Raw genomic sequence first — 15,808 nt, 5'->3', positions numbered from 1 at the left:
GAGAACCCAGACTGTGCTTCGTCATGGGAAAGCATGTCAGTGAAATTGAGGAGGTCTTCGAAGTATTCTCCCCACTGATTCACATCTCTAGCGGTATGTCCAGTGCCCCATCCTCACTATACACCGTGTTGATGGTGCACTGCTTCGCCCCTCCTGAGACGCCGGACAGTGGACCACAATTTCCTCGAAGCTGTCTTTAAGTCATTCTCTGTGGCCTCTATGAACTCATCCCAGGGCCAGGTTTTTGCCTCAGTGATCACTGAAGCTGCATTCCGCTTGGCCATCCAGTAAATATCATCTGCCTTGAGAGTCCCACAGGCCAGAAATGCCTGATAGGATGACATCTCTCAATGTTGCTCTCCCTCTAAGGACTTCAAAAAGTGTGGGTACTATGAACTGTTGTTTGGTGCATAGGCACAAACAACAGACAGGACCTGTCCCCCCACCTGAAGGTGGAAGGAGGCTTACCCTCTCACCCACGCACACACACATATCCATATCCATATCATACATTTCCACAGCAGATTCAGTGTTTTGTTTCATTGAAGGGGCCCCATGTAAGATTCCTTTGTTTTAGTGGGCACAATTTATTTATTCTTTCTTTTCTCAAAAAGGACAGTTTATCAAATCATATATTTCCTAGTCCAGTAAATCAATTCTGCCTTACAAGAATGAGTCATAATTACATGAGTGACGACTCAACTCTCACTGTTGCATCTGTCACATGATTGTTGATCATCTTTCACAACCAATTCTCGCTCATGCCGTGGTGACGGCCTCTCTTCGGTCGCCTGTCACAACGGCGACCTCTCCTAGGCTGCCTGACTTGGCGGCGACCCCTCCACAGCCGCCTAAATCAGTGGCGACCCCTCCACAGCTGCCTGACTCGGCGGCGACTCCTCCACGGCAGCCTGACTCAGCGGCGACTCCTCCACGGCTGCCTGACTCAGCGGCAACCCCTCCACGGCCGCCTGTCTTGGTGGGGAACCCTCCACGGGTGCCTTCTGTCCACATCTCGGTGGTGACCAATCCTTGGCTGCCTCCTGCTCCTGTTTTGGCAATGACTGAGCCCCTGCTGCCTAATGACCACTCCACAGCAGCGACCGACCCCCGGCCGCCTGACGCCCATGCCTCGGTGGCGATCGACGCCTGGCCTCCTGATGACCACTGCTCGGTGGCGACCGATCCTCGGCCACCTGTCGGCCGATTCTCAGCCGCCTGATGGCCATGCCTGATGGCCACACCTTGGTGGCGACCAATCCACGGGCGCCTCCTGCTCATGCTTCAGTACCAACTGATCCCTGGCCAACTGACGACCATGAGTCAGTGGCGACCGATCCCCGGGTACCTGACAACCATGCCTCGACAGTGATTGGTCCTTGGCCACCTCCCGCTCCAATGGGAGAGCAACTCTACTGTACCACTTTCAAACCTAGATACAGAATTTTTACGTTTGGTGGAATTTGGGGACTGTGAACAGCAGCGCCCATTTTTGCCTTTTATATCCTGAATTTTCCTTCGCAGTAAGAGACAATATTATTCCAAAGAGGGGTTTTGTAACCTGAATTTTTTGCTGCAAGAGACGCTCGCAAGTAGAGGTACCACTGGAAATTAATTCTTCAACAGGGGGATAACTATTCAAATTGGACAGCTTCTCTTCCAACAATTCTATTGCCTTATCCAAGCACCCTTTAGTTTAGCATTTTTGCAATTGCCCAAAATATGAATGTACATCCATCTATTTTCCGAGCCACTTATCCTCACAAGGGTCGCGGCAGTGCTGGAGCATATCCCACCCAACTTCGAGTGAAAGGCAGACTACACCCTGAGCCAGTCGCCAGTCAGTTGCAGGGAACATACCAACACCTTCACTGAATGAGAATTGAACCCACCCTGCCTTCACCAAAGTTAGGTTAGAGTGTACCAGTACACCATCAGTGACTCAAAATAGAAATATTGCTGATACTAAAGTGGCAGATCAGATTACCGGTAAATACATCCATGAGAATTTTACAGGGAACATGCCTGATGTTTTTCATTATAAAAGAGTTGTAATCTTTTTTTGTAGCACACCTATTTCAAGTATTTTTTTAAGAAATGCTGTTCCTTAAATAAAACAATTTTAAATTACCTCAGGTTCAGCTATTGTAAGGGTACACCTTTTGCTAGTTCAAACAAAGGGGACGTTAGTCTAAATTCACACGTAACACAACCCTCTGCATTTACCCGGGCTGAGGACCAGCCTACAGATTGCACTGGCTTGTGCCCCCATAGGGCTGCATTTTGTGGTTGTAAATACAGTGAGGAAAATAAGTATTGATTACAATTTTGAAAGTTCTCCCACTTTGAAACCATGTAGGGATGTGAAATTCTCACCTTAGCAGCATTTCTACTGTGACAGACAATCTAAAAAAGAAATCTGGAAATCACAATGCATACATCTTCTTCTTCTTTTCCTTTTGGCTTGTCCCGTTAGGGGTCGCCACAGCGTGTCATCTTTTGCCATCTTAGCCTATCTCCTGCATCTTCCTCTCTAACCCCAACTGCCCTCATGTCTTCCCTCACCACATCCATAAACCTTCTCTTTGGTCTTCCTCTCGCCCTTTTGCCTGGCAGCTCCATCCTCAGCACCCTACCACCAATATACTCACTCTCTCGCCTCTGAACATGTCCAAACCATCGAAGTCTGCTCTCTCGAACCTTGTCAGCAAAACATCCAACTTTGGCTGTCCCTCTTTGAGCTCATTTCTAATCCTATCCAACCTGCTCACTCCGAGTGAGAACCTCAACATCTTCATTTCTCCCACCTCCAGTTCTGCTTCCTGTTGTTTCTTCAGTGCCACCGTCTCTAATCTGTACATCATGGCCGGCCTCACCACTGTTTTGCATACATGTTTTTTAATAATTATTTGTATGTTACTGCTCCAAATAATTATTTGAAATCCTGTGCAAATCAATGTTAATATTTGGTATAGTCACTTTTGTTTGCGATTACAGAGGTCAAACATTTCCTGCAACTTTGCACCAGGTTTGCACACACTGCGGAAGGGATTTTCAGAATCAGAATCAGCTTTTAGGGCCATGTTTGTAAAAACACAAGGAATTTGTCTCTGGCAGTTGGTGCCGCCCTGGTACGACATTCAGAACAAAGAACAAACAAACTAACAAGAACATAGAACAAGAGACATTCAGTTTAAAAGAACTATTCCTTATAAGAGTAACAGTTGTCCAAGATGCAGCTTTCTAATTTTTACATCAGTTTAGAGTGCGTCAATGCCCCACATTATGCTAAGCTTATACACTTACCCGTTCACAGTTCACTGTTCTAGACCAGTGCAATGACAATTGTGCAAAGGGAGCAGTTTAAAGTGATGAATCGTGTGACAGTCTACAATATGTTTTACTTATACTAACACTGATTGAACCAGCAGAGTGTGAGGGTGCAACAACGGTGCATGACAGAAAAAGTAGGTGCCCTGATCAATAATTTAATGACTATTGCAAGTGGGAAAATACTGTTTGAATGCCTGCTAGTTTTGATTTGCACTGATCGATAATCCTTACCCGACGGAAAGAACTGGAAGAGCTGGTGGCCAAGATGTGGAGGGTTCAAAGGGTCCTGCCTGCTCTGGTCCGAGTGGTGGGTGGAGTGGTGCTGGTAATCCATTCAGTGGTTTGGATCGTTCATTACATTCGGCGTTTGTCCTTTTTTGTGGCAACCACAAACCAGACTGTGATGGAGGTACACAGTACTGATTGGATGAACGGTGTGTAGAACTGTCTCAGCAGCTCTTGTGACAGGCTGAGGATCCTCAGGAGCCGCAAGAAGTACATTCTTTGCTGAGGTTTTTGGATGATGGAGTTGATGTTCATCTCCCACTTCAGGTCCTTTGAAACTGGAATTCTCAAGAATGTGAACGTCTCAACGATTGACACCAGACAGTTGGACAGCGTGAGGGGCAGCGGTGGTGAAGGATGCCTCGTGAAGTCCATACTCATTTCTACAGTCTTTAGTGTTCAAAGCTAGGTTGTGTTGGTAACAGCAAAGCTCAAGTCTCACCACATTCTATTGATGTGCAGACTCATCACTGTATTTGGTGAGGCTGTTGACTGTGGTGTCATCTGCGAACTTCAGGAGTTTGACAGCTGATTGCCTTGAGGTGCAGTTGTTTGTGTAGAGCTAGAAGATACAGTGCAGTCATCCTGGCCCATGAGCAGAAAAATACCACCAAAGCATGGTTCTTCCAGCCCCATGCTCCACAGTAGTGATGGTGTTTTTGCAATGATGTTCCTCATTCTTCCTCCTCCAAAAACAGTGAGTCAATTTAAGACCAAAAACACTATTTTGGTCTCATCTGACCACATAACTGTTGGATTAATTGGAGATTAAGCTATCTCATATCTGCTCTCTTGGTTGTTTTTAAATGCGTCTTTGCTTCATGTGATGCGATCAAGAGGCTCTTTGGGTGCCATAGAAAGTTTTGCTATGGTGTGCTTAAACAATGTGATGCAATCAAGTTTACATTGGGTGCCGTGGGAAAACCAGACAGAGATGCAACAGACAACTCACATTGCGTCTTTTTGTCACAGTTGCTTTGTTTGTCATGTTTGCTTTGTTGGTATGTGGACCACACAAAGAAATAAAAGGGAGGATTCGTGGAGATGTGAGCAGAACGGCTTGGAGATTGTGAAAGAGACACATCCCATGTTCTCCTCGTGAGCAAGAAGTTCCACTTGTCTTCCTTCCTTGAGAAACTGTACTTTAAATGTTCTGGGTTGCATCACTGACTAAGCAAAAGGCTGCATAAACGTGACATTAATTTTGTCCTTCGACTCAGATTCCAGGATGCCTGAGGATTCCAGCGGGTGTGTTGAATACCAGAAAGACCGTGGCCACGGTAGACTCCTTCTGAGTCTAAAGACCCTTTTCAGGACTGGTGTGCGGCCCACTGGCTGGTATCCGACGGTTGACGGGATCCAGAGACGGACGGAAGACAACAGGTTGAGTCTAATTTGGTTCAGAAAGAGTGAAACCGGTTCAAAGAGTAAATTACAGGAGTCATTAAAACGTGTAAGGTGACACGATTAAACATTGTGGATACTAGTCAATGGCAAGTAATTTGAGAGACGGCAGAGTCCGATAAATTCCGCAAGAAATAGTGTGATGGAGCCCTGTAGTGCACTTAAATTCCGTGTATAAATAGCTTCGCAATGAATCCCATACACACCCCTAACTCACGTGTGCAAGAGAAAATTGTGTGAAGAATACCACTAGGTATAGTCTCACTTGTAAACTTAACACACCACTGTAGAAAATAAAGGCAACAATTCTCCACTTGAAATAGTTGAAGGGAGAATACCACAGTAGGAGGTTAAAGTGTATTCCTACAGAATAAAGCCACATAGAACTCATGAGGAGTTGTTGACTGGTCCAAAATGACCAAAATGAAGGGAAAATTTTTAAGGTAGGGACACACTGCAGTGTAAAGATTGGAAATATGTTAGAAAAATTAAATCCGACACAAAACTTATATTTATATAATTGGATATCCAACGCAATTTCACTGGTCAGTTAAATAGCCAGAAAATAGTGACCTTGCAAGAGTCTGTGATAAAAAAAGACAAAAAATTCAAAGACAAGAAAAAGGATGGCTATGATGAAACTGAAAATTGGATGAAAATAGCATTGGAGAAGAGAGAAAGTTGAAAGAAAATGAAACGGTGTTTCATAAAAAATAAGATGAGACAAGACTGACATCATGACAACAAAGTAAAGTTGAAAATTAAGAACAGAGAGGGGTGAGTGCACTCTCCTCTCTACCCCCAACTGCCTCTTTCACAATATGACATGACATCACAAAATAATGACCAACTCACATGGACTGGAATTGGACAAAACTTTAAGGGGAGTGTGCCGAGTGCACCTCAGGACATACAAAATAAGACTACCCTGCGTTTCTGACCATGACACTTTAATTCCCTCAGACCTGATGCAATATTATTCAGCGTAATAGGTACAAGTAATGCATTTTTCTCAACCTCAAGTGGGTAAAGAATGACAAATTTGGTTTGCATTTACATTTGGAGTCCAAATTTAAACTCCATAGGTTATTTAAATCAGTGATTCCCAAACAGTGTGCCGGGGTACATCAGTGTGCCCTGAGCGCTCTTCAGGTGTGCCGTGGGAAGTTATCCAATTTTATGTAATTGCTAAAAAAAACATTTATTTCCAAGAAATAATGTATCTTGATTCATCTATTTATGCCAGTGAGGCACAATGACAGACAGAACAAAAAAAAAATCCTCTTCTATTAGATGGCAGGAAGTACATACAGTAATTAATATATCAATTTTTGCTGACATTTACTTTTGTTGGTGTGCTGTGGGATTTTTCAATTGTAAAATATGTGCCTTGGCTCTATAAAGGTTGGAAATCACTGATTTAAATGATGTACCAATAGTTTCCCCTGATAAAGAAATGGGAAAGACAGTAGATCTTTTAAAGCATCTGGCTGAGGACGGGGACCAAGCAAAAAGAAACTCCAAATTTGCCAAGAACAGGTTAAACATTTTACAGGCTCTAAACCCACACACAATTTAACAAATTATGTCATTTTTGGGACCGACAAATCAGCGCCGAATTTGTGTACGAAATTAGCCAAATTAAAATCTCCATGACACAAAATGATGCAATGAGGAAGACTTAAAAAAGACATAATTGTTGAAATGGAGGGCCAAAGGGGAAATAACACTTTGCAACATAAAGCAAGCATTTGTGACAAGCACTATCTTGTTTTTGCCAAATTGTGATCAGATTTTTTTTTTTAATCAAATGATCAATTTCAAAGGTCACTTTGTGACTTCATAGAAATAAGTGCACTAACTGTTTTGTTACACATTCTGCTAAACATGACATTTCTATCCCAGTATACAAAGATCTACAACTCTTAATCCAGCAAATTTTGCCATTTCCGGAAGATGGAACAAAACATGATTGTCAAGAATTGACAAAGAAAGAAAAAAAAAATGCAAATGTGACCAGCCATTACCAATAGGGAAGGTTATGTTGGTATTTGGGAAAACAGAATCACAATATGCTGTACCCTCAAAAGAGACAATTTTAAAAGTGCAGAAATTGCCAACACTTTATTCTGCAAAAACAGCAGAACTAGTTACACTAACGGAGGTATGTAGACTAAGGAAAGGAAAATTTAATCATTTATACAGAAAGCCAATATCCATTTGCAATGGTTCACATTTTTGCGCATTAGTGGAAAAAATGCAGAAGATTTTATTCACTGGCATTGTATACACAACTGTTAGATCAATTAATAAATGCAACACAGCTGCAAAAAACTGTTGCTTTATCTAAATGTGTCACACGCACATAACAAAATGGGATTTCATTGGGAAATGCTTTTACTGATAGAATAATTGTCACGAACCAATGGTGCATGTGCAGACGTGGTCGTGAGGCAGCCGTGGATTGGTCGCCGCTGTGGCATGGCCGTTAGATGGCCGGGAATCGGTTCCCGCCGAGGCTTTGTTGTGAAGTGGCTGTGGATCAGTCGCCGCCGAGACTAGGTCGGGAGGTGGCCGGGGATCGATCGCCACGAAGCAGGAAAGGGAGGTAGCCGCCATCGAGACAGGGGCATGAGGAGGTTGCGTGTCGGTCGTCGTCGAGACAGGAGAGTGAGCATTGGGCGGCCGAGGATCAGTCGCCGTCAAGGCGTGGACGTGGCTCAGCAGCGGCTCAGTCTCTGTCGAGACAGGACCGTGAGGCGGCCGCGGGCCCATCCCCGTTGAGACAGGAACTGGAGGTGGTTGTATACCTGCCGCCATCGAGACAGGAACGTGAGACTGTAGTATACCTGTCGCCGCTGAGACAGGAACGGAGGTTGCCGTGGATGGGGCGCTGCCGAAACAGGGATATGAGACGACCGAGGAGTCGTCGCCGCTGGGACGGATGCGCGAGGTGGCCGTAGACCCATCGCCGCGGAAACTGGAACGCGAGGCGGCCGTGAACTGGTCGCCACCTGGACAGGAATCTGAGGTGGCCGACGAGCTTTTGCCGCCGCCTGGATAGGAAGACGGGGCGGGTGATGAGCCTTCGCCGCCTAGACAGGAACGCGGGGCGGCCGACCAGCCTTCGCCGCCGCCTGGACAGGAACGCGGGGCGGCCGACAAGCCTTCGCCGCCACCTGGACAAGAACGTGGGACGGCCGATGAGCCTTTGCCGCTGCCTGGGCAGGAACGCTAGGTGGCCAACGAGCCTTCGCTTACTGGACAGGAAGGCGAGGCGGCGACCGAGCCTTCGCCGCCGGCTGGACAGGGACGCGGGGCGGCCGACAAGCCTTCACCGCTGCCTGGACAGGAACGCGGGACAGCCGACGAGCCTTCGCTGCCGCCTGGACAGGAACGCAAGGAGGCCAACGTGCCTTCGCTGCCTGGACAGGAATGCGAGGCGGCGACCGAGCCTTTGCCGGCGCCTAGACACGAACGCATCCTGACAAGGGTCGCAGGGAGTGCTGGAGTCTATCCCAGCTGTCAACAGGCAAGAGGTGGGGTACACCCTGAACTGGTTGCCAGCCAATCGCAGGGCACATCCAGACAAACAACCACACTCACAATCACACTGAGGGGCAATTTAGTGTCCAAATAATGTTGCATATTTTTGGGATGTGGGAGAAATCCGGAGTGCCCGGAGGAAACGGGGAGAACATGCAAACTTCACACACGTGGGTCCAGGATTGAACTCGGGACCTCAGAACTGTGAGGCCAATGCTTTACCAGCTGAGCCACCATGCTGCCAAGTGTGAGATTTATTGATAAAAATGTATGTTTATCACACAGTTGCTGCAATGAAGAAAATCCTTCTGCTCACAAAGAACTCTTTGCGCAGCACCTATATAGTTATTGTACATATTTGTTAATTTACATATCGTAACTTTCCAACAAGAGGCAGACACATAGTCACACAAACACGTTTTTGCACGCCCCCACTCTTTAGATTTGTCACCGTTGGGAGAAACCTCCTAAATCTAATAAAAAGAGAGGTTTTGAGGAAGCTTGCTTTATAGAACATATTCAAGAATTGTACCTTGCAGTTCTTCATTCTCCTTGATCTCAAGCAACAACGGTGTCTTCTTCTCCTTATTACTTGGTATTTAACAAATGTCAAATTGGATTTACCTGACACCAAGTGAGGAAAAAAAAAGTATTGCTTGGTCATAATAGATGCATTCTCAAAATGGATAAAACTCTTTCCAACAGAGCACCCCAATGTATCGACATCAGGAGGACACCACATTGGTGGAACCAGGAGACTGGATCCTGGTGAGAAGCACATAGAAGCACTGGTATTTGGCCAAGTGGGAATGTCCATTTCAGGTTTTGTTGACAACACTCACAGATGTAAAAATAGGTTGACTTGGATTAATTTGGCACATTCCAAAAAGGTCATTTCAGCCTAGGACCCGATTGGGGAGGTGAGCTAAAGCCTGGCAACAAGCTGGGTAGAGATTTATAGTATCTATCTTTTCTTTTGAAAATCGAAAACCATTGTTTTCTAATGATGGTAATTTGTCTTGCGTCCATTTGACAGGAACCGGAAACAAATTTGGAAATTTATCAGCAATGATGTGAAAACCACTTTTGTCATTGAAAATTCATTTTAACCATTGTCACATAGTGACTTCTGGTGGTGGTGCAGAAATAACAGGCTTTTTGACAAATTGCCCAAGAATGTAACAGATTATTGTGCTTTATTCATCCCATGTCTGTTTATGAACCAACTTCTATTGTACAGGCAATTTTACTTGAACAATGGCGTGGAAAAGAGCAGCTGAATGGCAAGGATAAAACAATCCAACATACATCTGCGCATTGGTGTTCCCCGTGAGTGTAAATTGGCAGCAAGATTTGAATCCTTCCTGTCTTGGTTGTGTGCACCCAACAAAAACATGGAGAGACTCAACTATATCCACTACAACGTCCAAAATTGGGAAATTGGACTCAAAAGTGTTTTCAAGGCTGTGCATAAACAACTCGCAGGCATTTATTTCATACCATTTCAAAAACCGAATAGCCATGGACTTGCTCCTTGCTGAAAAAGGTGGTCTGCGCTTCCTTTGGGGAGCAATGTTGCATCTACATCCTGAACCGTGTGGCTACTGACGGTAGTCTGACCAGGGCTATAGAAGGCCTTAGGGTCCTCAATGGTAAGATGAATGAGCACTCTGGTGTTGACACCTTCATGTGGGACAAATGGATGAGTGTGTTTGGCAAATACAAAGCACTCGTCTCTTCCATTTTAATTTCTACTGCGGTCTTCACAGCTATTTTGACTTTGTGTGGTTGTTGCTGTATTCTCTGTCTGCGCTCTTGCCTAAATAAAATTATTACCACAGAAATCTCACCCATGGAGAACAAAATAACGCAGATGTATCCTTTGCTGGGGACAAATCATTAGGGAGTATTCCAGTTGACTTGCCTGATCTGTTTCCAGATCCTCGCTGTTATGACCATGCATAAACAACCATTTTTCCTCTAAGTGTATCATAAAGTAATCGGAAATCTAGTCAACTGTTTATTTTGGGTGATGTGAGATTTTAAGCAAATATTAGATAAAGGGAGGGAAATGGTGGATTAACTGGACATAAAGTTATCTCATATTTGCACTCTTGGTTGTTTTTAATGCTTCTTTGCTTAATGAGATGCAATCAAGAGGCCCATTGGGTGCCATGGATACTTTAGCTATGATGTGCTTAAACAATGTGATGCAATCAAGTTACATTGGGTGCGGTGGAAACACCAGACAGGGAAGCAGCAAACAGCAAAGACTGATGATCTCGAGAAGATGATGAAGACATCCAAAAAACTCACATTGGCTATTTTTGTCACAGTTACTTTGTTTGTCATGTTTAATTTGGTGTGATGTGGACCACGCTAAGGAATAAAAAGGAGGATTCGTGGAGATGTGGGCAGAATGGGTTGGAGATTGTGAAAGAGAAACATTCAATGTTCTCCTCATGAGCAAGAAGTTCCTCTTGTCTTCCTTGAGAAGTTGTACTTTAAATGCCCAGGGTTGTGCGAGCCTGGCTATCACCGGATGGTATGTCGGTGACCATATCAACGATGTGTGAGGAAATCAGAGTGCCTGGAAAAAAACCCTGAAAGCACAGGGAGAACATGCAAACTCCACACAGGTAGGGTTGGGATTGAATTGTGAGGGCAACACTTTCCAGCTGTGCCACTGTGGTGCCTAATTTCAAAATAAATGTTCTAAATATCAAGCATTGTCAAGAATATTGAACTCTCTAATCAAGGACTAATTTTACATAACTGTAGCAACCGTTTCAGAAAAAGGTGATCCACAAGGTTTTTTTTTTATTGTTTTGCCCTGCTATTAGCTAATCAACAATGTTTGGCCCCATTTTACCTAAATGTTACCTAAATATCCTTAGATTACCACATCCTCTCCTTTTGATTGAAACGGACTCCGGGGAACAAAGGAGAATACAAACGTTATCCTACAACCCATCAATTCATTAATTATGTTTTTCAAGCACCAATGTATACTACAATTGATGTTGATTTCTCATACTTTATCTCTGATCTAAGGTGATGGTCCAGTCTAATGGCTAGTGTTCAAAGATTATTCTGTTCTTCATTCACTGTGAACGTGGATCAAATCTCCACTGTCCAAGACTGGACAAAAACCTACCACACACAGTGGTCCCTGCCTAGGCTAAACAGTGAGAGTTTTGTCTATATGTGCCCTCTGACTGGCTGACATCCAGTTCAGAGTGTACCCCACCTCCTACCCGAAGTTAGCTGGGATTGGATCCAGCACTTCCGTGACCCTTGGGAGGATAAACATCTTAGTTAGTGGATGGATGGATGGAGGGATAAAATGGTGGTGTAATTTGGACTATCATAAAATCTCCGTTCATTGGGGGTTGGTTTAACTCCAGGGTGAAGAATTAGAGATGTGATAGATTTATTTATTTAATCCAGTCCAAAAAGAAGGAGGAAGACAGTTGGTGTCTTGTCTACATAACTCTATTTATTATTTATTTATTTTTAACTTTTGTCTTGCAGATATCACAAGTTTTGGTGCATGATATTTTTGCATCAAAACTTGATGTAATTTTGTTTTGTTTATAGATTCAAGATTTGTGCAGTCACGTCATGATACAAACTCCTGTACTACAATACAATCAGATATAATTTACAATTAAACAAAAATCTTTTCATGCTTTTTCACAGGTGTCCATATCTTCGGGCTGTGTGTGACAGCACTGATAACTGATATTTTTCAGCTATCAACTGGACAGCACACACCTTACTGGCTGGATGTGTGCAAACCCAATTTCACTAACATTAATATTTCGACTTGTGATGACGCTTTTATTCTGGATGACATATGTTCTGGACAAGACGTCATCCTAATCATTGCTGCAAGGTAAATATTGTATTCTGTCCTGAATGCATTTTATACAGTATGTTTGAAGTCTTTTATATATCATGTGTATATGACGTCATGTGTCTATTAATGCATCACTTATCTGTTTTAAATGAATTTGTGGACGCAATAACAGCATTGACACCTTTCAGAGAGGATTGGAACCACTCTTCCAATGCTAGGCCAGAATATACAGTGGGATAAACTTGTTCATGAACAAAGTGGTTTTAAAGGCAAGATTTTCATACAAATACTGCTTCACTACACAAACTATGCTTCAACAGTCAAAGCATTCGCAGAAAATGCTGTTGTGTTCTCAAAAAACATAAACATCTCTTGCTTCACGCTTTACATAATTTTGCTGTAAATTACCAATCTCTTTGTTTCCAAAGATATTAATAACTGCAAGTGGTCTAGTTACATTACTGTTGAAAACAATTAAGAAAATCAAACTGTAGCTAAATATATGAATGCTTGTTTGTTTCTGCTCATGCTATGCACCTTAAAACCACAACCCGCAGTCCTCCACGTATTCCTACCCTCCTTAACAATCAACCATCTGTGCTTGCAATCATCCACTACTGTTTAATACTAAAATGGAGCTCTCAAATCAACTTTAGCCAACTTAATTTCTAGAACACTAGAAAAAAAAAAACATGCAGTTGTAATGCAGTACTGTGTATTAGCTCAAACACAAAGCGTGAAACAAATAATAACAATAATAATAATGCCCCATTTAATCCTCTTAATCTCTTGCTTCACTTTATTTTAGCACTGATTCTGGTCCCTCTCTATATCTCCTCTGTGTGTCTTTCCTCGCTGAGTATATGCTGAATGGCTCCATGTTGGGGCTAAGTTGTTCATGGTTGAAGCTTCGGACTGTATTTATTTTGAACGAAACCAAAACAAATAAGGGAAACATAACTTGGTTCTAGTGTAGAAAAAATTAAATTTCCCTTTAGTGGGAAAATTTGCCTTAATTTTCTTCTGTCTTCACAGTCTCTGAAAGGAAGAAATTTGTAAACTGAGATTAAACTGCAAAGTAATAACACAAATGACTTTTTTTCTTGCTGTAGACTGAAAACATTTGGGTTTGACATCAGAAGAGGCCTAAAATACACTAGCGCAACATTTCAGCATTTATGAAACTGTTGTTTTCAAAACCAGACATATTTAGGCCCCTCCTTGAGCTGTCACCTTTATCGTGGTAGATGGGTTGGTTATCATTCAAACCAAGGAGCAAAGTTGTCTGGGGCTTCTTGCCCCTGGTTGGGTCACCCATGGCAAACAGGTCCTAGTTAAGGGACCAGACAAAGCATGGCTAAAAGACCAATATGAGGAATAATAAAAATGAATGCAGGTTTCTTTTTCCCACATGCCACCCCTCTGGATCCAGGTCTGGAATTGGGCACCTAGCGCTGGCCTTTCCGGCACTCACGGGACCCGGCTGGGCACAACCAGCAAGGGAAACATGGATCCTCCTTCCCATGGGCTTACCGGCTGTGGGAGGGGCCACAGGGCTTAGGCGCTTCAGGAGTGTGGGATACTGACCACCGGGATATATTCAGTCCCTGTATGACTGGTGTCACAGTTTGGTCTGCATTGCCGGCCTTTAGTCAGATTTTAAGAGAGGTTTGAACTCCAACAAAGTTGCTTTTTTTCAGATCCTGTTCATAACTTTTATGGATTTCTAGGCACAGCCGAGGCAGAGAGGACGTCCTGTTTGGTGGTCCCATATTGCATTTCTGCTTTTTGCAGATGATATGGTTCGTTGACTTCATCAGGCCATGATCTCCAACTCTAGCTAGAGTGATATGCAGCTGAGTGTAAAGCAGATGGTCTTTACTCAGAAAAGGGGGGAGTGGCCTCTCCAGGTCAGGGATAAGAGCCTACCCCAAGTGGAGGCGTTTCAAATATCTCAGAGTATTTTTCACAAGTGAGATAAGAATAGAACAGGAGATCAATAGGCAAATCACTGTAGCTTCAAAAGGCAAAGCTCTATATTTATTGGCCGATCTCGTTCTGACTTACCTATCATCACAAGCGGTAGGTCGAAAGAAAAATATCCCAGATACAAGCTTCCGAAATGAGTTTCCTCCACAGGGTGTCTGGGCTCTTTGAGATCGGGTGGGAAGCTCAGTCACCTGGAAGGGGCTCAGAGTAGAGCCGCTGCTCCTTTGGGTTGATAAGAGCCCTATGAGGTGGCCCACACATCTGTTTAGGATGCCTCCAGGGTGCCTCCCAGATGAGGTGTTCCGGGCATGTAACACTTGATGGAGACTCCGGGAACGACCCAGGATATGGTGGAGAGACTAAAAACTTTGCCCTTCATCCTAGCAGAGAATCTTGTGTCACATAACACACCAGCCACGTTCCGCCAGCTGTTACAACTTGCTTGGACCTTCTTCTTCACTTCCTTGCCACACTCATCATTGCCCTGGATTGTTGACTCTAAATATTTGAAGTTGTCCACTTGTGCTATCTCTTCCCCCTGTAGCCTCACTCTTCCCCCTCCACCATTCTCATTCATGCACATATATTCTGTTTTACTTAAGCTTATCTTTATTCCTCTCCTTTCCAGTGCATGTCTCCATCTTTCAAATTGTTCCTCCGCCTGCTCCCTGCTTTCACAGCATATCACAATATCATCTGCAAAAATCATGGTCCAAGGGGATTCCAGTCTAACCTCATCTGTTAGCCTAACCATTACACTGCAAACAGGAAGGGGCTCAGAGCTGATCCCTGAGGCCATATCCCTCCCAGTCCAACAGGTAATGAACCCCCCTCCTTCTATGACGGGATGATAGAAGCCAACAGATCTCCATCGATTATGCGGGGTGGGGGCGGAGGGGGCTTGGCTGGTGGGACTAATGGCGATGGACGAGTTGGCCAGAGCCAGCCCTCATGGAACATGGGATGAACCTTCATTAATCTGGGAATCTTCAAGGAAACAGTGACAGGGTTAATGATCTTGGTGATAGGAAAAGGACCCACGAACCTGGGAGCTAGCTTGTGTGACTCCGTCCGCAGCGGAAGATCCTTTGTGGACAACCATAGACGTTGACATCAGAAGAGGCCTAAAATACACTAGCGCAACATTTCAGCATTTATGAAAGTGTTTGAATGTTGGTGCCCTTCTTCTCTTGAGATCTGCCGCGGACTTGTAGGAGGTGCCCATGCATAGTAGCGTCTTCCTGGCTAGCTCCCACATCCGCTTGCAGTGTCTCATCACTTTCAATGCGGATGGCACTGTGGAGTCGCCAGCCACAGATGGAAACAGAGAGGGGGGGGGTATCCATGAACAATTTGGAACGAAGGAATACCTGTGAAAGTGGAAGGCAG

At 44.1% G+C, this 15,808-nt stretch overlaps 1 protein-coding gene across 3 annotated transcripts in view; it reads left to right on the top strand.

Moving 5' to 3' along the window:
- The window catches only part of LOC133510637 (phospholipid phosphatase-related protein type 4-like), a 185,011-nt gene that overhangs the window by 65,571 nt on the left and 103,632 nt on the right, over positions 1-15,808 (top strand). For 2 of the 3 annotated variants that reach the window (XM_061838779.1, XM_061838778.1), the window contains exons 4-5: positions 9,274-9,336; positions 12,271-12,466. In XM_061838779.1, coding sequence (XP_061694763.1) covers positions 9,274-9,336; positions 12,271-12,466 — 259 coding nt within the window. The remainder of the gene's footprint in view (positions 1-9,273; positions 9,337-12,270; positions 12,467-15,808) is intronic. The other variant, XM_061838780.1, reaches the window with a different exon arrangement.

Source organism: Syngnathoides biaculeatus, chromosome 13 (assembly GCF_019802595.1).
Source record: "Syngnathoides biaculeatus isolate LvHL_M chromosome 13, ASM1980259v1, whole genome shotgun sequence".
NCBI lineage: Eukaryota > Metazoa > Chordata > Actinopteri > Syngnathiformes > Syngnathidae > Syngnathoides > Syngnathoides biaculeatus.
The sequence above is the reverse complement of the archived record's forward strand: the minus strand, read 5'-3'. Positions and strand labels throughout refer to the sequence as shown.